This window comes from Bufo gargarizans, chromosome 1 (genome assembly GCF_014858855.1).
Source record: "Bufo gargarizans isolate SCDJY-AF-19 chromosome 1, ASM1485885v1, whole genome shotgun sequence".
Classification (NCBI taxonomy): domain Eukaryota; kingdom Metazoa; phylum Chordata; class Amphibia; order Anura; family Bufonidae; genus Bufo; species Bufo gargarizans.
Window position 1 is genome coordinate 176,465,845 of NC_058080.1, and position 23,172 is coordinate 176,489,016.

The 23,172-nt window shown below is 48.3% G+C and overlaps 1 protein-coding gene and 1 long non-coding RNA gene across 2 annotated transcripts in view; one reads left to right on the top strand and one right to left on the bottom strand.

Moving 5' to 3' along the window:
- Nucleotides 1–938, bottom strand: part of MND1 (meiotic nuclear divisions 1) — a 108,723-nt gene extending 107,785 nt beyond the window's left edge. The window contains exon 1 of the mRNA XM_044299850.1: nucleotides 783–938. Within this exon, the coding sequence (XP_044155785.1) occupies nucleotides 783–785 (3 nt within the window). The 5' untranslated portion in view covers nucleotides 786–938. The remainder of the gene's footprint in view (nucleotides 1–782) is intronic.
- Nucleotides 939–1,064: 126 nt separating this feature from the next.
- Nucleotides 1,065–22,706, top strand: LOC122942613. The gene is made up of 2 exons (XR_006390602.1): nucleotides 1,065–1,184; nucleotides 20,936–22,706. It is a non-coding gene; the product is annotated as an uncharacterized LOC122942613 (long non-coding RNA).
- The last annotated feature ends 466 nt before the right edge of the window (nucleotides 22,707–23,172 follow it).

Consider the following 23,172-nt stretch of genomic DNA (forward strand, 5'->3'; position numbering starts at 1 on the left):
CCTGGCGCCGTTCTGGGGTGGGGGGGGAACATGCCTGGCGCCGTTCTGGGGGGGGTGGGGACATGCCTGGCGCCGTTCGGGGGGGGGAAATGCCTGGCGCCGTTCTGGGGGGGGGGGGGGGAACATGCCTGGCGCCGTTCTGGGGGGGGGGGGGGAAACACGCCTGGCGCCGTTCTGGGGGGAACACGTCTGGCGCCGTTCTGGGGGGAACACGCCTGGCGCCGTTCTGGGGGGAACACGCCTGGCGCCGTTCTGGGGGGAACACGCCTGGCGCTGTTCTGGGGGGAACATGCCTGGCGCCGTTGTGGGGGGGGGGGGGGACATGTCTGACGCCGTTCTGGGGGGGAACACGTCTGGCACCATTCTGGGGGGAACACGTCTGGCACCGTGCTGGGGGGGAACACGCCGGGCGCCGTTCTGGGGGGGGAACATGCCTGGCGCCGTTCTGGGGGGAGGGGGGAACACGTCTGGCGCCGTTCTGGGGGGAACATGTCTGGCGCCGTTCTGGGGGGGGAACACGCCTGGCGCCGTTCTGGGGGGGGGAACACGCCTGGCGCCGTTCTGGGGGGGGGGGGGGAACATGTCTGGCGCCGTTCTGGGGGTAATGTGGCTGACAGGGTTATGACTTATGAACAGACAGTGGCTGCTTCCTCTGATTACAGAACAGGCAGTCTCCGGTTGCTATGGGTAACAGCTGTACTCCTCACGCTGCCTGCACTATAGGAGCTGTACTACAGATAAGCGCGGGAAACTGAAACGTTTACACGTGACACGACACTCACCATGCTGCGGCCGTCACTGATGGGTAACCTGTGCGCGCTGTGCAGTTACCGAACAGTCACCGAACTAGCAGGGCCAGGTCCTGACAGGGCGCACACCGCTATAGCTCACATATGTGTTCATAGGGATCGGGCTGATACAGCCGGTGAGGCTGGACATCGATGACGTCACGGTCACATGACATGTGCCACGTGACCGCGCAGGGACTGAGTTATCAACTGAGCGGGTGATTCAGACTTCAGAGGCTCCTTATAGGTTATGTGCCCGATGTGTGTGTGAGGCGGGTGGACGCCGGGGGAGCTGGGCCAGCCTGGCTGATGTGGAGCGGACACGGATAGAGGGCAGTTGTATGTGCGCGGGATCGGAGACCTGTGTACCAGCTGGGTGGCTGTGTGTATGCCCAGGTCTGTGGTGCGGCGTATTATGTGCCCAGTGCTTATGTTTATTTCAGTGTGCCATGAGAGATTGTGTATGTTGTGTGACGTAGTCTGTTGTGCCATGGGGTCGTGGTCTGTGGGTGATGCCAGTGTGCCAGTCAGGTGCCTTGTTCTGATTGTGGGGTTGAGCTGTACTGGGCTACTTGGTGCTGTCCTATACTCTCTGCTCTTTTGTGCTGCACTTTGCGGCCCTATTTTGTTTTTGAATTTTTTTTGTTGATGGTTTTTATGTGTGTGTTTTGCAGTGAATGGTTTGTGTGCATTTGGCGATTCCTTGCCGCACTGGGTGCCCTCCAAACTACTGATTCTATTTTACTATTGTGATTCTACCGTCAGTGGGTGCGTGGTGGCGAGGGCACCTAAACTATAGATTTGGGTTGGTAGAGCCACTGTAATAGAATTATTCCTCTTGGAGAAAATGATAAAATATCAGGTGTTCCAGAAGCCAAGCCCGGCCTTTCTCCGAGCCCTGTGACGTAGTCATGCGGCAGAGAGCGCTGTTTTCTATGCATAAATCCAACCAAGAGGTTGCTATGAAACAAAACGCAGAATTATTTTGCTCAGCGCCGCCTTGCGTGAGAAAATTTAATTATGAGCGATTCCCTGATACAATATTATTATCCTGCGGAGGAACTGGGAAATGAAACTCAACTGCTCCCCGACTGAGCCACTAGTCAGCGGTGGACTTTACCATAACCACCACAAACCAAGCAAATGCTTGGAGCCCCAGAGATCAGGGGCCCCTCCCTGGCTAAAGGGGAGGATACACCGACAGGATAGCAGGGATTCCTCCCCAATGGCACAGTAGTAGCAGTGGTGCCCATGCTGCACTGCCAAGCTATGAGTGAGGCTTAACAGGCTGATGGGGACAGAGTTTAGCAGAGTGATGTGGCAGAGCAGTGTGCAATGGGGGCCCCCCTCCAGACATAATTTTGTATAGGGCCCCAGATATGCAAAATGCACATTGCCTTCAGGTGCCCGAACAACACAGCCAAATTAATAAACTAGGAAATGTATAAAAATTACACTGAGTGATTGGGCATCAACTTGGCAAATGAGGTTCAATGTGGATAAATGTATAGTTCTGCATCTTGGTAGTAATAATCTCTGTGCTCTGTATGTCCTTGGTGATGTAGCACTGGGAGAGTCACTGATAGAGAAGGATTTGGGTGTCCTCGTGGATGGTAGATTAAATTGCAGCACACAATGTCAATCAGCTGCTTCTAAGGCCACCAGGATATTGTCATGTATTAAATGAGGCAGGGACTCGCGGGGCAGGGATGTTATATTACCACTTTACAAAGAGCTGGTGCGGCCTCCTCTGGAATATGCAGTTCAGTTCTGGGCACCAGTATATAGAAAGGACGCACTGCAGCTGGAAAAAGTACAGAGGAGAGCAACTAAACTGATAAGGGGCATGGAGGGTCTTGGTTATGAAGAAAGATTAAAATCATTGAATTTTATTTAGTCTTGAGAAGAGACTTCTAAGGGAGGACATGATTAACCTATACAAATATATAAATGGGCCGTACAAAAAATACAGTGAAAAACTGTTCCGTGTAAAATGCCCTCAAAAGACGAGGGGGCACTGCCTCCGACTGGAGAAGAAAAAGTTCAGTCTCCAGAAGCATCAAAACTTCTTTACTGTAAGAACTGTGAAGCTGTGGAATAGACTTCCTCAGGATGTGGTCACAGCAGGAAGAATGGACAGTTTTAAAAAGGGTTTAGATGAATTATTGAAAGTAGGGCTGCAGTAAACGAATATTTTTGCTAATCGAGTATTCTATCGATTATATTTCTCGATTCATCGAGTAATCTAATAAGAAAAAGCTACTTAAAATAACGTACGTAATTAGGTATGTATAAAGTTATTGGTTTGAAGGGGTTAATAACTTTATACTGCCTAATGCCAAGGTGCTTCCATTAACCCCTCCAAACCAATAACTTTATACATGCCCATTGGGTTTGGAGGGGTTAATGGAAGCACCTTGGCATTAGGCATGTATAAAGTTATTGGTTTGAAGAGGTTAATGAAAGCACCTTGGAGGTGCCTTCATTAACCCCTCTCTAAACCAATAACTTTATACATGCCAAGGTGGTGCTTGCAGCCTCCATTAACCACTCTCTCTCTCCATCTGCCTCCCCCAGCCTCTGATCTGCTTGCCCCCAGCCTCTGATCTGGCTCCCTCCCCCCAGCCTCTGATTCTGCCTCCCCCCAGCCTCTGATCTGCCTCCCCCCCCCTCCCCCCAGCCTCTGATCTGCCTCCCCCCAGCCTCTGATCTGCCTCCCCCCAGCCTCTGATCTGCCTCCCCCCAGCCTCTGATCTGCCTCCTCCCCCTCCCCCCAGCCTCTGATCTGCCTCCTCCCCCCTCCCCCCAGCCTCTGATCTGCCTGCCCCCCTCCCCCCCAGCCTCTGATCTGCCTGCCCCCTCTGGTAACGCAACCCCCCCCCTCCCTCCCCAGTATTAATCATTGGTGGCAGTGGCCACAGGGTCCCCCTCCTCCCCCCCATCATTGGTGGCAGTGTCAGTTCCGATCGGAGCCCCAGCAGTGTAATGCTGGGGCTCCGATCGGTTACCATGGCAGCCAGGAGTCACGCTACTGAAGCCCTGGCTGCCATGGTATGTTAGTGAGCAGAGAGCAGCGCATTATACTCGCGTGCGCTGTGGCCGCCGGTCGCTCCTTCTGTCTGTGCGGCGGATTGCTAATGCTTACAGCATTAGCAATGCACCGCACAGACCTATGAGAAGTTATTCGAATAATCGTTTCAGCCCTAATTGAAAGCAAATGACATTAAAGAGGACCTTTCACCAAAAAATAAAATAAACTAAAGACATAGCGTTACTTACATGCCCCCGGTATTGCTTCATCATTAATTCATTTTTCCTTCTGTGCCCCCGTTTTGTCCGCGCTGCCCCCCGGAATATTTCCCGCCTTGTATGCTAATGAGCTCGGCTCAACTGGGCTGGCGTTAAAAGTTCTCCCGGGTGTGCCATCATTCTTCTCCCTGGCACGGAGCGCATCCAATCAGCTCGCTCCGATCTTAGCCAGGGAGAAGACGTTCCAGTTCTCGCGAGATTCTCGAGAACTGGAGCGATTTCATCTATCCGGAGCTGGGAATCTCACGAGAACTGGAACGTCTTCTCCCTGGCTAAGAGCGGAGCGCGCTGATTGGATGCGCTCCGTGCCAGGGAGAAGATTGACACGCCCGCCAGTTGAGCCGAATGGCTGATTAGCATAAAAGGCGGACAAACGGGGGCACAGAAAGAAAAATGAATTCATGATTAAGCGATACCGGGGGCATGTAAGTAACGCTATGTCTTTAGTAAAAAAAATTTTTTTTTTTTGTGAAAGGTCCTCTTTAATTCTTATGAAAACATGTAGAAATATGAGTCTCACTTCCTTCTGGGATTCCCGTCCCCACCTTATCCATTGGTTGAACATGAAGGACTTATGTCTTTTTTAAAGGGAACCTGTCACCAGGATTTTGGGTATAGAGCTGAGGACATGGGTTGCTAGATCACCGCTAGCACATCCGTAATACCCAGTGCTTAAAGCTCTGTGTGCTTTTATTGTGTAAAAAAACCCGATTTGATGCATATGCAAATTAGCATAAGAGTCCTATCTTACTTGTGTGACCAGAGAAGAGTCATATTTTCAAGCTCTGACTCATCTCATGTTAATTTGCATAGGTATCAAATCGTTTTTTCCAGGACGTCCCTCCATGACAGTACCCACTGGAGGATGTCCTATTGGATCTCTGTAGGGACAGGAAGCGTGAGAGGTTAAAAGGCCCCTCCCCTACCCTCCCACCAGTGTTCTTCCTGTCCCTACAGGGATAGGAGGCAGTGAGTGGATCCCTGCTAAATGTAGGGAGCGAACACTAGGCCGAGGCTGGTCGGGGGGCTCTTGCCTCTCCTCTTCAGCCTCCGTGGGGCCTAAAAGCCAGCACCCCTCTGGGAAGGGGTCCCCTAGCTTGTCCGGTACCTTTTTTTCCTGAGCAGGCCGCAGGTACCTGGACGCTGAGCGGCTTCTCCGACGGAGCTCTGCGCTCAGCAGCGGCTCCGCCCTCCTCTATGACGCGATCGGCGTCACTTCCTGTGCGACCCGGAAGTGACGCGTCCAAGATGGCGGCGCGCATACATGCTGGAGGCCTCGATTTGGGGCCTCGCATGTGGGGTTGATTTTTCTATGGAAGAGTCCCCCAGAAGAGGAGGCGGTCCCGGCGGCGATGAGGGGAGGGCCTGTAAGGTAGGAACCTTATTTAAATGCTATGATGTGTGCTTATGTGGCGGTTGCATCATGGAGGCCCAAGGTGTGAGCAAGCTAGATGCGGTTGCTGACCCCCTCGTCCAGGGTAATGTAAGTAGTATCCGGCTGGCAGGTGTATAGTTCCCCCTAGGCTGGTTCTTATATCTCCTTCTCCCCCTATTAAGGTGGAAAAGGAGGCGGGACATAGACCGCATGGAGACACTAAGAAAAAAGCTAAGAAGTGTGCGACATGCACAAAAAAGCTGTCTGAATCGTATAGAAAGGCCCTCTGCATGGATTGCTTAGCAAGAATCCTGAAGGAAGAACAACCATCCTTTCTGGAAGAGCTGAGAACCATCGTCAGGGAGGAAGTACAGGCGGCCGGAATGAATCAGCCCCCTTCTCTTCCAGTTCCCGCTTCCCCTCCGTCCAAGCGTACCAGGGTACACTTAGTATCGGATTCAGAGGAAGAAACCGGGTACCCTTCAGATGATCTGGAGGATCAGATCCCCCCGTCGGTGTCAGAGGAGCCTAGGAAATACCTGTTTTCCTCGGATCAGCTGGACTCGCTCCTTACTGCAGTAAGGCAGACCATGGCAGTGGAGGAGGAGGAGCCGAAACGTTCTATACAGGACGAGATGTTCGGCGGATTAAGGGCCAGGAAAAGAAAGATTTTCCCGGTGAATTCTTACCTTCAAGATCTGATCAAAGAGGAATGGGAAGAAGGTGACAAAAAACTCTATATTCCCAGAGAATTCAAGAGCAGACTGGCCTTCAATCCAGAGGAGACTAAACTTTGGGATGAAATTCCAAAAGTCGACATCCAGGTGGCCAAGGTGGTGAAGAAGACATCTATTCCATTCGAGGATTCTTCACAATTAAAAGATCCCATGGACCGGAAAATGGATGGACTCCTGAAGAAGGCCTGGGAATCCTCAGCGGCCACTATTAATGCTAACATTTCAGCAACCTCAGTGGCTCGAGCAATGTGCTTATGGCTGGAGCAACTGGAGGAGCATCTCAAGATAAAGACCTCCAGGGAGGAAATTCTTGAGTCCTTACCCTTATTAAAATTTGCTGCATCCTTCATGGCGGACGCCTCAGCAGAGTCCATTCGTTTCGCTGCCAGGAACGACGCTCTTACGAACACCGCAAGACGGGCCCTCTGGCTCAAATCCTGGACGGGAGACATTGCCTCTAAAAACAAATTATGCGCAATTCCCTTCACCGGAACATACCTTTTCGGCCAGGTCCTCGATTCCATTCTGGAAAGCGCAGCCGATAAAAAGAAAGGGTTTCCAGAGGAAAAAGCAAAAAAACCTGTGCAGCCCTTTCGTAAGACCTCCAAACAGTATACACCCTCAGAGAGAGGGAAAGGTAAAACAGGTAGATGGAGCTACCCTAAAGGAGGGAGAGGTAGGGGTTTCCTCTTCAATCCCAGCTCAGGCCCAAATAAGCAATGACATCAGGCCAGTAGGGGGCAGGCTCCGCTTATTTTGGGAATCCTGGACTCGGATTACCCAAAACCAGTGGATCCTAAAGACCATCCGAGAAGGGGTAAAATTAGATTTCCGTGGTCCTCCCCCGGAAAGATTCCTGGTTACAAAAGTCCATTCAGTGAGTCAGCAGAATCAATTAGGTCTGGACGTGCAGAAACTACTAAAATTAAATGCTATCGTCCAGGTTCCGGAAAATCAGAAATTTCTAGGTCACTACTCAAGTCTCTTTCTAATAAAGAAACCAGACGGATCCTTCAGGACAATTATCAATTTGAAGTCCCTGAACAAATCAATAACCTATCAAAAATTCAAGATGGAATCCATAAAGTCGGCAATTCCATTGATTTCAGAGGGAGACCTCCTATGCACCTTGGACCTGAAGGATGCGTATTACCACATCCCGATTCACCCCCTACACCAGAAATATCTCAGGTTTGCAGTCATTCAGGAGGGGACGGTTCTTCATTATCAATTCCAGTGTCTCCCCTTTGGAATCTCTTCAGCCCCTCGAATCTTTACAAAAGTCATCACGGAAATTGTGGCACATTTGAGAAAGCAGCAAATAAGGATTGTTCCATATTTGGACGATTTTCTTCTTATAGCCAACACGAAACAAGATCTAGAGGACAGTATTCATCAGACCTTAGCCCTCTTCAAGGATCTAGGTTGGGTGATAAATTACCCCAAATCCAACCTGGTACCAAACACCAAAAAACAGTTCTTAGGGGTTCTCCTGGACACAGAAAGTCAGTTCTCCTTCCTTCCAGAATCCAAACAGGAGACAATAAGGAGAAAGATATTGGCCTTCCAGAAACAGATGCGTCATACTTTAAGGGAGGCAATGAAGATCCTTGGCTTAATGACTTCATGCATCTCAGTGATCCCGTGGGCCCAGTTCCATTCCAGGAGCCTACAGTCCGCAGTGCTGGCAGCTTGGGACAGGGATCATCAGTCCTTGGACTCGGAGGTAACACCTTCAGAGCGGTGTCTAGATTCTCTATCCTGGTGGACCAATCCCGGAAACCTAAAGAAGGGGGTTGCCTGGAACCTTTCTCCTTCTATAATCATCACCACGGATGCAAGCCAGTGGGGTTGGGGGGCCCATCTGGAAGGACATGTCTTCCAGGGCAAATGGTCCACCCTGGACAGCCGCAGATCATCAAACTACAGGGAGCTGAAGGCGGTATGGAAGACACTAACGTCAGCCGAATATATTCTCTCCAACCACCACATCAGAGTGCTGTCAGACAACATAACCACCGTATGTTACCTGAAGCGTCAGGGGGGTACCAGGAACCCTCTACTTCTGGAGTTATCCGAAAAAATATTTCACTGGGCAGAGAGGAAAGTCCTCTCGGTGACAGCGGTCCACTTAAAGGGGGCAGAGAACTCCGCGGCAGATTTTCTGAGCAGACACTGTCTAGATGCAGGCGAATGGTGTCTAAACCGAGAAGTTTTCCTTCAAATATGCCATCAATGGGGGTTCCCACAGATAGACCTATTTGCCTCCAGAAGGAACACCCAGGTAGATCAATTCTTCTCCCTGAACCCCAGAGACAATCCGAGGGGTGTAGACGCCTTATCCCAGAAATGGGACATGGAATTAGCTTATGCCTTTCCTCCGTTCCCTTTAATTCCGCTGGTCCTGAAAAAACTAAAGGCTTGCTCAGCGACCCTTATCCTGATCGCCCCAGCCTGGCCAAAGAGAGCCTGGTTTCCGCTCCTGACGGACTTACTCCTAGAAGACCCAATAACCCTTCCAGCGAGGAAGGACCTTCTCGTTCAGGGGCCCCTGGAACACCCGAATCTCGAGAAGTTAATGCTAACAGCCTGGATCCTGAAAGGCAGATCCTGAGAAGAAAAGGCCTTTCGGATAAGGTAATCTCAACCTTACAGCAGAGCCGAAAACCGGTAACCTCTGCCATATACTTAAAGATATGGAAAAGGTTTTTATCATGGCTCGCAGGCACTCATCCAGGAATCTCGGCCCCATCTATAGGCTGCATTCTGGACTTTTTACAGGCAGGGTTCGACCTGGGCCTAAAGCCCAGTACCCTTAAGGTCCAGATTTCGGCTTTGAGTAGTTTTCTTGACACCCCTCTGGCCGACCACAGGTGGATTAGGAGGTTTGTTAAATCGATTTCCAGGTTAAGACCCACTGTTAGACAGACGGTTCCCCCATGGGACTTGAATGTAGTCCTAGAGAGTCTTTGTAGGTCCCCCTTTGAACCTATTGACCAATTATCAGATAAAATGCTTTCCCTTAAAGCAGTCTTCTTACTAGCTATTACCACAGCTCGTAGAATTGGGGAGATTCAGGCCCTCTCCATCAGAGAACCATTCTTGAGAATTCTGGATGACAGAGTCATTCTGAAATTAGACCCATCTTTCTTGCCAAAAGTGGTATCACCGTTTCACAGAGAGCAGGAAATAATTCTTCCCTCCTTTTGTACCTCCCCTAAGAATGCGAAAGAAGAAAAGTTCCATTGCCTCGACGTAAGAAGAACCATTCTCGCTTACCTCCAAAGGACGGAGCCGTGGAGAAGATCACAGAACCTCTTTGTTTCCTTTGGGGGAAAGAACAGAGGCAACAAGGCCTCGAAACAAACTCTAGCCCGCTGGATCAGAGACTTGATTCGAGAGACTTACTCACAGAAAGGACTTCCTTGTCCGTTCCCCTTAAGAGCCCACTCCACCAGAGCAGTCGCATCATCGTGGGCAGAGAAAGCAGATGCTTCTGTAGAGCAGATTTGCAAGGCCGCAACCTGGTCCAGTTTCTCTACATTCATTAAGCACTATAGATTAGATTCCCTGGCCAACCAGGATCTGGCATTTGGTCGCAAGGTCCTTCAGGCTGTGGTCCCCCCCTAGTGGTTGAGCTGGTAGTTCTCCAGTGGGTACTGTCATGGAGGGACGTCCTGGAAACGAAGGTTTAGTCTTACCGGTAAACGGTTTTCCAGGAGTCCGACATGACAGTACCCGTTATTTTCCCCCCCATAATTCTTTTCGGTTATTGCCAGGATCCTTAAAATTATCTTTCCGATGTGTGTCTAACATGGAAGTTTAATAAATACGTTGGATCCTATCTGGTGTAGTAATTGGAAAGAACACTGGTGGGAGGGTAGGGGAGGGGCCTTTTAACCTCTCACGCTTCCTGTCCCTACAGAGATCCAATAGGACATCCTCCAGTGGGTACTGTCATGTCGGACTCCTGGAAAACCGTTTACCGGTAAGACTAAACCTTCGTTTTTACACAATAAAAGCACACAGAGCTATGGGGACTGGATATTGCGGATGTGCTAGTGGCCATCTAGCAACCCCATCTCAGCTCTATACACAAAATCCCAGTGACAGGTTCCCTTTAAACCGTATTAATTATATAACTAGGGGTGGGCTATATAAACCATATGCAATATCGCCATAAATTCGGGCAACAATATAGATTTTTGCTATATCCTGATAGATGACCACGGAGCGGTAGTGAATTGAAGCTTCTTACTCACTGCTCCATGGCCTCCCGACTCTGCAGGGCCTTGCGTTCACACATCATCAGCGTGCTGGCTGACTCTGTGTGTGATGTCAGGTCCCTCCCAGTGCATGCTGGAAAGAAGACGCGGTCCGTCTCCTGCGGATTCCATCAGCCAACTGCGCACCCTGCAGGAAAGGTAAGTATATTAGCAGGGGCCCGAATCTACCGGGGGGGAAGGGGGTGGATGGCGCTGGCTGTGGGACATGATGGTGGCAATGGCATGGGGCTGATGGCAATGGCATGGGGCTGATGGTGCTGGCTGGGGGACATGGATGATATGGCATGGGGCTGATGGCGCTGGCTGGGGGACATGGATGATATAGCATGGGGCTGATGGCCCTGGCTGAGGGACATGATGATGGTGTCAAATTGGCAATGGCATGGGGCTGATGGCGCTGGCTGTGGGACATGATGGTGGCAATGGCATGTGGCTGATGGTGCTGGCTGGGGGACATGGATGATGGCATGGGGCTGTGTGACGAATACCATCCGTCATGCCCTCTTGACGTCAACTACATCGAGCTCACGAGATACGGTATGGTCACTGGTTACCAAGGCGTGACGTTACACCCTCCTTGAGGAGCGGGTAAGGTCATTCTTGGTACAGTTTTCACAGACTTCTGTCCACATGGGCACAGAGAGGCAACAAGCTGAGACAGCTTTCACTGCCCCAGTGAAACAGCACGTTCTCAGCCCGGGAAGACTGCCACCAGTTTCTTTGATATAAGGCTACTTTCACACTAGCGTTCATAGGTCCGTTCGTGAGCTCCGTTTGAAGGAGCTCACGAGCGGACCCGAACGCCTCCGTCCAGCCCTGATGCAGTCTGAATGGAGCGGATCCGCTCAGACTGCATCAGTCTGGCGGCGTTCAGCCTCCGCTCGCCTCCGCGCGGACAGCTGAACGCTGCTTGCAGCGTTCAGCAGTCCGCCTGGCCGTGCGGAGGCGAGCGGATCCGTTCAGACTTACAATGTAAGTCAATGGGAACGGATCCGCTTGAAGATGTCACCATATGGCTCAATCTTCAAGCGGATCCGTCCCCCATTGACTTTAAATTGAAAGTCTGAACGGATCCGCTCAGGCTACTTGCGCACTTAGAATTTTTTCTAAGTTATTAATGCAGACGGATCCGTACTGAACGGAGCCTCCGTCTGCATTAATATGATCAGATCCGTTCAGAACGAATCCGATCGAACGCTAGTGTGAAAGTAGCCTAAGCCCGGTCCACTAACAAGATTATATAGGATAAGAAACCAACCCGCGGTAGCATATAAGTAGGCTGAAACACGGATGTAGGGATTCGTGATCGAGATAGAAGATAGCACAAGATTCAATTATATATTTATTCGCCTTAAGGGCTCACTAGAAATAACACTATACACACAAGGAATATATACAGTGGTCTGAGGTTACAAATACAGATGATGGGGTACAACAGGGTTAAGCAGAACAAAAGTCAGTTTACCAGATGGAGTCCTTTTGGGTTGTGATGAGTTCTTAGCTGTATTCACATGGAGGGCAGTGATGTCAGCAGGTTGCAGGTCCCTCTAAACACATGGCACGATGTGACCCTCCTTCAGAGAAAAGACACGCTCGCTTGCTGGCACAAGCCTTTTAACCTGTAGCCATTTCCTCTCCTCCCGGCCTCTGGGAGGGGTCCACCCCCCCACTGCTGGGCTGGCAGCACATGAGCCACAAAACCAATTAGGGCTCATGGCTCCAGAATGTTGCAGGGAGGTGGTTCTGGGACCAATGTATCCGCCTGAGTTTCGGATACCAGTAGAGTTCAAGCATGGCACTGTTATTTGGTTTCTGTGGTGAAGATATGTATATCTCCCTTCCCTGGCCTCCCACTGCATGACCACGGGCCTGTTCGTTGTGGCCACAGGGACACAAATGTGTACCTGGTTTATGTATGTAATGCATGGGCGATTCATAATTCCTTATGATGATAATCTGAGTGACGTGGTGAAAGGCTTAAACCCCCTGCAGGGATGCTTTTCCTGTTTCATTAGCTGGGTTCCTGGTTGGCTGAATGGAAATGTGAAAAGTTGTAAACACTGGTGGTCTGCTACCGTTCAGCAAATGGTGGGTGTGGGAACATGGCTGACAGTAAAAAATATATTCCTCACTCCTCCCTCTTTCAGAGGGCGCTAGGGGCAGCACATTCCTGTGTTTCCCCATCCGCACCCCCTCTGGTGACGACTGGCAACGGTACAGCTGGAACGCCAAGCTCCTGCGTGCCCACCTCCCATTAGTTCCTGACCAATGGAGTCACCCTGACTGAGCATGACACTGAGGCAACAGCTGTGTGAAGTAGGCTGCCTGGGGTACGGGGAAGCTGGAAAGGGTGTCCATTTAGCGCTGGGAAGGCCGTCTCGCAGTAGTTTGTCCATTTGAGTGCAGAGGGCAGTTTCTTCCTGGTGCGGTTCATCAGGGGCCTCACCAGGCTACTATAGTTGGGCACGAACCCCCTATAGTACCCGGCGGTGCCCAGGAAGGAGATCACCTGGTTCTTGTCCCGGAGGGTGAATCAGGATGTGCTGGCATCCATTCTCCAAGGCTCTGGTTCCAAAGCTTCCCCGTCTGCCCGGGGCCATTCGCTGATGCCTGGCTGGCACTTTCCTGGCGTAGGATCAAGCCTGCCTGGGAGATCTGCCAGAGCATCCCATGTAGGCCCGAAGACGGCAATGACCTCCAGGTACGCGGCCGTGTACCCTTCAAGTCCCTTAAGCAGCTTGACCATCCGCTTAGAAGTGGCAGGGGCATACTCCATGCCAGACGGCATCTCTGTGGATGCCGTCCTTCCGGGCGTTTTGGTGAACAGTTCCTGGAAGGGGTGGCATTCGGGGAGGGCGCGCCTGCATCCGTTTTTTACAGGGAAGGCCTTCTGCCTTCCCCGGGGGTCCAGGTACATCCTGGCATTGAGCTTCTGGTGCGCGAGGCATGGGCCCTCCCAGGCCGTCCAAAGCTTATCCTGAGGTACGGGAACCAGTATCCATGCTTGCTAACCCACCTGGTTGTACCTCCGCTTCTGGTCGATCTGGGCCTGCCCCATACTGTCATGCACCAATCGTGACAATGCCTGTGCCTTTTCCTGGAAGCGCATGACACACTTGACGGACACCCCAGGGGTGGCTACGTCTCCCGTCCAGGCCTCTGTGTCTTAGTGGCCCTTGGGTATCTGGTCACCGGAATTTCAAGTGCAACCCACAGAAACTCCACCCTGAACGGATAAGGTACCCCGAAGTGTCAACATGGATTTAATTCATTACAATGTAATTTGTGAAATCCTCAAGTAATTCAGATTTTAGCTTAACACATATGATGTATGACCACATGATGGTGCTGTTCTTGCTTACAATACTTCATTCAGCACCTCTTGGTACAGGAGTGAAGGGCTTAGGTGGACTTTTGGCTTAAATTATTTTTTCAGATTTAGCATATTGAACCAAACACAGTATTAGACCTGCACCTTTTATTATTGCAATTCATGGCTGCTTTTACCTGGAAAACAACTTTGTTTGAATATGCAAATTAGCTGTTTGGTGCATCGAACATGTTTCCTAGCCTTTAAGTGCACCCTACTCCGTTGCTTACACAAGAAGACCCTCCTTTTCACTAGTTTGATTGACAGGGCCAGGCATCTGAATTATGCTGGCCCTGTAATCTCGCACCTATGCTGTCCACCACAATCTTACGTATGCGAAGTACAGCGCTGCTTCCTGACCATAAGACGAGAGCTGTACTGCGCAGGCACCAAATTTTTAGTAAAGACCTGTGATTCAATACAGTAAATTGTGCTGCCACACTCCCTTTTTAATCCATGCAAAAACCCTGTGATAATGAGTAAATGGATGTGAACATATCGGAGGGTAGTAGTGGTAGGTTAGCGGTCTATACAAGGTCCAGAATACTTGAGCTTTTCAAACCCAACACGAGAAAGGCTATAGTTGTCATCCAACACACTGCAGACAAATCTGTAGGTACAATCCAAATATTTATTGACTGGTTGTGTTATACAGGAATTTCAGAAGTCGGTGGAACAATTGTTTTATGGAATGGGAAGTTTTCATCATCTTTATACAAAGTTGTGTGGTTTGATGGAGTCGTACGCAATTCAGTCAGATCTATGAAAGACTATATTTAAATACCTATGTGTATGTGAGTTTTGTCCCAAGATTGAAACTTATCGCCTATTCACAGGATAGGCAGTAAGTGTCCCATTGGTGAGGGTGCGACTTCTGGGACCCCCATGATTAAAAGAATGAGGGTCTTCTGCCCCCTTTTGTATGAATTGAGCAGCAATGTCTCTCTATACATCGCTTTGGGAGCGCCGTACATGAAAGGAGTAGCAATGCGCATGCTCAGTCACTGCTTCATTCATACAGGAGGACATACGACCTGAGTTCTTGTGATTGGTGAGGGTCTGAGGGGGTCAGGCACTTAACACCTATCCTGTGGATAGTTTAAATCTAGGGACAGTCTCTTTAATGCTGTATGTGGCACATTCTCCACTATCTAGCATTATGTGGATACAGCTAACCTACCAGTGTTTTTATGCAGATATTCATGGGGATTTCGCAGAGATTCTCCCAAAAAACGTTTGGTCCAGATCTCATTTAGCTACTGTCTAATTAGCTGGTTCTGTACTATTCTGCAAATGTGTGCAAGTACCCTTACAAATATTTCATCTTCTGACCAAGTCTTATTTCATCCTTTTGCAGGATTATAGACTATGCATCCTTGTACAGGCTTGTGCTGACTGTAAAATAACGTTGGTAGCTTTGTTGTAAATAATGCACATACATTTACTCCTCCATATGAATATGGACCTTAAACACTATGTACACTTTCGGAGGCAATGTTTTTTTTTATGATTGCATGGCCTTTAAAAATAAAGGGTTAAAGGGATTCTGTCACCAGGTTTGGGGCTATAGAGCTGCGGACATGCACGGCTAGATCGCCGCTAGCATGTCCGCAATATATGTGTCCTATAGGGCTGTGTGGTTTTAATTTCTTTAAAAAAGGATTTTAGATATGTAAATGTGTCCAAGGGGTGTACTAACCTTACTTGTGCCCAGCCACGCCCGCCTATGAAGGAGCCCAGCACCACCTATGTCTCCTCCTTTCATCAACGATAGATAGCCGTAATCTCGCGATGCACAGTGCCGGTATAGTGTTCCTTCCCTGTGCTGGCATCAGCCTCAGGGAAAGAACTATGCATCGCGAGATTACGGCTATCTATCATTGATGTAAGGAGGAGACATAGGCGGTGCTGGGCACAAATAAGGTTAGTACACCCCTTGGACACATTTAACACTCATTTACATATCTATAAAATCCTTTTTTAAAGAAATTAAAACCACACATATTGCGGACATGCTAGCAGCGATTTAGCCGTGCATGTCCGCAGCTCTATAGCCCCAAACCTGGTGACAGAATCCCTTTAACTGTTTTTCTAGCTGTGTGCCTGGTACTGTCACTTTCACTTTGTGCTGGTCATCTAATAAACCTTATCTGTAGACTACTAAGAGGTCATACACACTTATTTACGCTACATTCTTATCAGTAAGATAAGAACTCAGCTATAATGAGTATTTAGGAGGTCAGAGATAAGGAGCCCATCCATTTCCCCAACTGACAGAAAATCCAAAGGGTGCTACTAGAGCATCTCGGCTCTGTACAGAAAAAAGAACACCATATTTTTAGCTCAAAATAAGTACAATGCAATCATTAAAAAACTTGCCCCCAAAAGGTGTACATAGCCTTTAAGGGTACAACTACACTGTCAGGTTTCTGCACGCAGGTTTGGAAGCCAAAACCAGGGGTTAGTAAAAAAATAAAATAAAAAAGTCATATGTCCTTCAAGGGGTTGTGCAGGATGCTAAAATTGCCATTTAATTGTTCTAAACTTTGTCTAGTCTCCTACACAGCATAAGGCCTCTCGCACACGACCGTATTTTTTGTCTGTTCGGTATTTTTGTGGTCTGTATGCGGAACCATTCACTTCAATGGGTCCGCAAAAAAAACGGAAGGTACTCCGTATGCATTCTGTTTCCGTTAAAAATCACCTTCTGTGGCTTAATTTAAGTCAATGGTTCCGCAAAAAAAAAAAAATGTATACGGAATGCATCCATGTCTTCCATATCAGTTTCCATTTTTACAGAACCATCTATTGAAAATGTTATGTCCAGCCCAATTTGTTAATGTACTTACTGTTTAAACATTATTGTATGCTTCAGTTTTAGATCCTGCAAAAAACTGATCACAAACAGCAAAACGGAACAGAAACAAAAAAACTGAGCCGTTTAAAACGGACCGCAAAACCATACGGTCATGTGCAGGAGGCCTAGTGTTCCGGTCCTCCATTGTTTACAACCTGAACTTCCAGGTTGAGGGTGTAGATGAGCAGCAGCCACAACACTTCCCATAGTGCTCTATGCTGCAAGCTCAGCCAGAAATGTAAATGCCTACTACACAAACGCCACCCAGTACACTCTCCATCATCCCCTTGCTGCTTCGTCCTAATGTTTCCTCTCGCACAGCCTCAATATGACAAGCAGTGGGCTACAGCTACCCTACTTGTGGATTGAGAGCATTGACCAGTTTGTTCCAAGATCACTTGGGTCAGACATTAGGACCATTAGGGTGAGGATTCTGACAGAGGGGATCATGGGATCTCAGAGGAAATCCAGTTTCCACAGAGGGTGCAGTCACGTGGCCACTCTCGCGATCTCCAGAGTGAGACGGAGGCACAGGAAAAGGCCAGATCACCCCTTTAATACTTTATCCCTTTTTCTGATCAACTCCCGATTTCAGCTTCCAAAACTGCATTCAGAAGACCTGAACGTGTGGCTGTACCCTAAAGGGTTTTCCCTACAAAGACAATAATTTGGGGCCCCACCAATCACTATTACAGGGCTCCTGCTCATGACTATATCTGCAGTGAGGAGGCATTTGTATTTAGAAGTGTTCAAGCATCCATACAGCCACTGCATATAAAACTGTGACCTGCTGATTATGCGTAAAAATGTGAAACCTTTTAAAAATAAATATGTAAAAAATTCTTGCTTTTTCAAATAAGTGGGCGGCCATCCTAAAACCTGAAAGATTTGCTATAATTCACTCCAGAAACTGCAGTAAATTATAACACAAATCTCCGCCAAATAAAGGCTGCTTTTCTAGCACACCAGCTGCCACTGCCCTTCTCATTAGTGACCCTATGGGTCGAGGAAATAAGAATTCATGTGAACGGGGAACAGACAGAAAGCTTGCCTTCCTTTCCATCTGCTGATCTCTAGGTTCATGGACTCTTCTTCCGTCATCCAAGATGGCTGCTCTGCTTCTCTGACTGCCTGATGCATGCTGTGCATCTGGTGGTCCAAGACACTTCCTGCTGTCCTTGGATTGTGGCCAATCTGAGAGCAGCGCTGGACATGTAGGAGGCGATTTGGGCTACGGGTACGCAATGTGCATCGGGTAGTCTGAGAAGTGGTGCGGCCATCTTGGATGGCAGAAGAGGATGCTGGAAATTGATGGATCTGCAGATGAAAAGGAGATTCTGTTCGTTCCCCAGTTAATGTGATTTTTATTTTATTTTTTCTTGAGCCAGAGAGTCAACTTAAGAGTGGCATATTAAACACCAGTCTTAATAAATGAAAGTGCTCTTACCAGGAGGAATCAAAATCCCCATTCTAGCCATTGGAGATATAAGATCACTAGGTGATAAACTGAGGTTTGTGACAAACACCTTTAACCATGCACAAAGCTAACAATGACATTGCTGCGCTAGAAAAGAACTCGATCCCCGAGTCATGCCCACATCCTCAGGTCCTGCACAAGGAGAGCATGGCATCTATGTTTTGCCCTTAGTGTCTCTTTCATTAAAATGGTGGCCTGTGTAGAAAACATAGATCAATGAAGGTTGCGGTATGTGTCCAACCTTGTGGAGCTCATCACATAAAATATCTGTATTAGGCATAAATGAAACATGATTTATAATACAGCAACAGTATAACCATCGACCTTTGCAATAACCTGCTAGCACGATGAAGTGGGGCATCACATATGGCTAATATGCTAGGCTTTACCAGAAAAACCTTTTAACATAGGAGATATTAAAGTGCATTTTTAATATACCTGCAAAAGGAGAACAGGCACATATTTTGCATTGCGTGTAAATAATAGATATCTAAATACTTTTCAGGAAACCAGTGCTTTTCACAATTTATACAAAAAAACCAAAACCCAGTTAAGTCTTTGGAATTATAAAGCATTAGGAAATACGTGCTACCAAAAATATTTCCCCCAAGAAAAGAAAATGATGGCAGTCTTGTTGTATTTCACCACTATGGATATCGGGTACATATATTTCTTATACGGCTTCGTATTCCAGATGTAACACTTAGATGACCCTCAATTCTACTCAGCCACACTTTAAGCCTCATTCACACATGCATATCCGTGATAAGATGGTCAATGATTCATCCATGTGTTTTTAGTAAAGGTCTAGGGTAGGTGGACCTACTAATAGATAGTCTCAGTGGTCTCTAACTATATACTGAACTGAGTATACCTTATTGTTTTGAAGTTAAGATATAACTTTTATTTATTTCTACTAAAATAAAAGAGACACTAAAGTAAAGTGAACTACTGCGCTATATGGGAGGGAGGACAGGGTCTATATGCACATGAATGGCCTAGTATGGTTCCTTGTATACAGGGGGGGCAGGCCTAGTAATGAGGCAAGTAACTCTCCCTAAGTGCTCACCCTGTGTCACCTAGTCTATGGGCAGGAAATCCTTAATGGCTGTAATTGGGGCAATTGTCCTTAAAAGGACGACCCCCAGCCTCTGGAACCTCGGGCCTGTGCTAGAGTCCCCTAAACTCTTACCTCCCTAGTAGATCTTTTCTGTACAGAAAAGATCTACTAGGGAGGTAGATACAGAAAGAAGATCTACTAGGGAGGTAAGAGTTTAGGGAACTCTAGCACAGGCCCGAGGTTCCATGATGAACATAGAGAAAATAGAGCATGCCTCCATACTAAACCACGGACCATGCTAAAACACAGATTGTGAATACACACATGAAAATTAACGGCTACGTGTTCTGTCCGTGAATCACAGACGTGTGAATGAGGCTTTATAGAGGACCTGCTCCACTCAATTTTTTAAATGTGTTCCTGCTACTCCACTGATTTTTTTTCTATGTTTTGTGTGCGTCCCTATTCCCAAGATGTCGGGATTCAAGACCGCTCATTCCAGCGCCCGATAAACTAAGGCATTTTTCAAGATGAAGTGTTCTTCACTGCGCTGATGCTTTCTAATCAGTGATGACCGTGTCAAAAGAGGGATAGCACAATAAGGAGAGATGCTCCAAAACAGTTTTATTACGGGGAATACAAGTATTCACTAGAAGATGACATGTCAGGAGAGAAGAAAGCTGCTTTTTCAGTAAAATAAATAACTCTTTCAAATTTCTATGTTAAGAATAAGGAAATGTCATAATGAACATAAAGTACCAAAATGTAACTGTATAGACTGAGTTTATGAATGGGGCTCCTACTACTTTCTCTAGATAGGTGAGATGAGACTAAGCGCCGACCACCAGGTGGCCAGGAAACAGCGGAGCTGATTAAAGGGAATCTGTCACCAGATTGTGACCTTATATACCGCTTACAGAGCGCTCTAGCATAGCAGTCTATGATTCTAATGGTACCTTTGATGTTTGCTTGTGAAGTTCACCTCGTTGGAGCCCAGGCTGTTCTGCCTCTTTTCGCCATATCCCCGCCCCAGCCTCTTCCTCTGCCCGCTCTTCCTTTGCATCCTCCTTCTCTGCAGCGAGATCCCGCGCCTGCACTATCCATTGCTTGGCCGGGGCATGCGCACTGCGATGCCCATTGTGGGCATGGCATCGCAGTAGCTACTACGCATGCGCCGGCCAACGGTGAGAAACAGCGGCGGGGAGGCGGTCCAGAGACACCCACAATGGGCATCGCAATGCGCATGCCCCGGCCAAGCAATGGATAGCGCAGGCGCGGGATCTCGCTGCAGAGAAGGACGACGCAAAGGAAGAGCGGGGCGGGCAGAGGAAGAGGCTGGGGCGGGGATATGGCGAAAAGAGGCAGAACAGCCTGGGCCCCAACGAGGTGAACCCCTCCCTGGGCACTTGCGATCCCTTGAATAAAAGTCAGTTTTTTCCTTGGGGGAACTTCACAAGCAAACATCAAAGGTACCATTAGAATCATAGACTGCTATGCTAGAGCGCTGTGTAAGCGGTCTATTAGGTCACAATCTGGTGACAGACTCCCTTTAAAGGGTTTGTCTGGGGGGTTATAATTGTGTGTGGTAGAACTGATTATTATTTTTTAAATACTTCATTCATGTCACTGATTCCCTGTCGCTGCCTATGTGACGCTTACCAAGTCCTCACTTTCAGGTCCAAGTGATAGACTGAGTGGGCATCTCCTGCCTTTTCATGTCTGTTAAGTCAGTAGCATGATAATGACATCGCAGCAAGGCCTCCAGCGGCCAGCGCATGATAATGATATCGCAGCAAGTCCTCCAGCAGCCTGCGCATGATAATGACATCACAGCAAGTCCTCCAGCAGCCTGCGCATGATAATGACATCACAGCAAGACCTCCAGCGGCCAGCGCATGATAATCACATCACAGCAAGTCCTCCAGCAGCCTGCGCATGATAATGACATCACAGCAAGACCTCCAGCAGCCTGCGCATGATAATGACATCACAGCAAGACCTCCAGCGGCCAGCGCATGATAATGACATCACAGCAAGTCCTCCAGCAGCCTGCGCATGATAATGACATCACAGCAAGACCTCCAGCGGCCAGCGCATGATAATGACATCACAGCAAGTCCTCCAGCAGCCTGCGCATGATAATGACATCACAGCAAGTCCTCTAGCAGCCTGCGCATGATAATGACATCACAGCAAGACCTCCAGCGGCCAGCGCATGATAATCACATCACAGCAAGTCCTCCAGCAGCCTGCGCATGATAATGACATCACAGCACGACCTCCAGCAGCCTGCGCATGATAATGACATCACAGCAAGACCTCCAGCGGCCAGCGCATGATAATGATATCGCAGCAAGTCCTCCAGCGGCCAGCGCATGATAATGATATCGCAGCAAGACCTCCAGCGGCCAGCGCATGATAATGATATCGCAGCAAGTCCTCCAGCGGCCAGCGCATGATAATGATATCGCAGCAAGTCCTCCAGCGGCCAGCGCATGATAATGATATCGCAGCAAGACCTCCAGCGGCCAGCGCATGATAATGATATCGCAGCAAGTCCTCCAGCGGCCAGCGCATGATAATGATATCACAGCAAGTCCTCCAGCAGCCTGCGCATGATAATGATATTGCATCAAATCCACCAGCAGCCTGTACATGATAATGACATCGCAGCAAGACCTCCAGCAGCCTGTGCATGATAATGACATCACAAAAAGTCCTCCAGTGGCCTGCGCATGATAATGATATTGCATCAAGTCCTCCAGCAGCCTGTACATGATAATAATATTGCAGCAAGACCTCCATTGGCCTGCGCATGATAATGACATCACAGAAAGGCCTCCAGCAGCCTGGCATGATGACATCACAGCACGACCTCCAGCAGCCTGCGCATGATAATGACATCACAGCAAGTCATCCAGCAGCCTGCGCATGATAATGACATCACAGCAAGTCCCCCAGCGGCCTGCGCATGATAATGAACCTCCAGACTGCACTGAGACTTGAATGGGGGCAGATAAAGTAAGAATATGCATCTAAGGCACATTACAATGAATGAGACAATTAAAAGAAAAATCTTTGAGTCCCCAGATAACCCCTTTAAAGTGAATGGAAAGAACCTTGCATGTGGTGACCCCTCCATTACTGGCCAGGCACATTGTTGTCCCATTCTAGAGACAGGAGTGGGTCCCAGATGTGAGACTGTCACCTATTGGACATTTATGGCCGCCCTATCCTGTGGATTACAAATCCTTACTCCTGCTGGTTTTTCAGTTTATATCAGATGCTGTTTTCTGCTGTGTATTCCCCACTGATTTGAGAGTTTCTAGGAACAAATGCAATGTGTAATGTGCTATTCGTACTGACCACAATATGGTTCCGGATAGTAATACGTTTCTAGGATAACATTTTAATATCCAAATTAAATACAGCAAATGTTCAACCTGGCAGCAGCTCCCACTTTTGAATTATCAAAATCCTGGACCATTTTCCGAGCTCCACTATTTCTCTGTATTAGAAAACCTTTGATAAGCACTCTGCTGGCCATTATTCACAGGAAATATAGTGCACACCTGCACTGCATTAAGCCAGTCCATGAAAGATTTTAGTTTTCTTGTTTTTAGCAAATGTTCACAAAGCAATTTTATACAAAATCACTCATTATCTTATTTACTCCCCCCCCCCCCTTTTTTTTTTTGTTTTGTTAAAGGGGTATTCGAATCGCAGTCATGGTAGAGATGGGAATAACCGAAATGTGTGCCGGCCAGGGGTAGATGGTGTTACGGAAACATCTGAGCTGGCTGCACTCCGCTGTTTCCATATCCCCTGTAGCAGTGAATGGGAGCTTTGCACAACTAACTATGCTGTATGCACAACCGGTACCACAAACGGTGCAGCTTGCTGTGCCATGCCA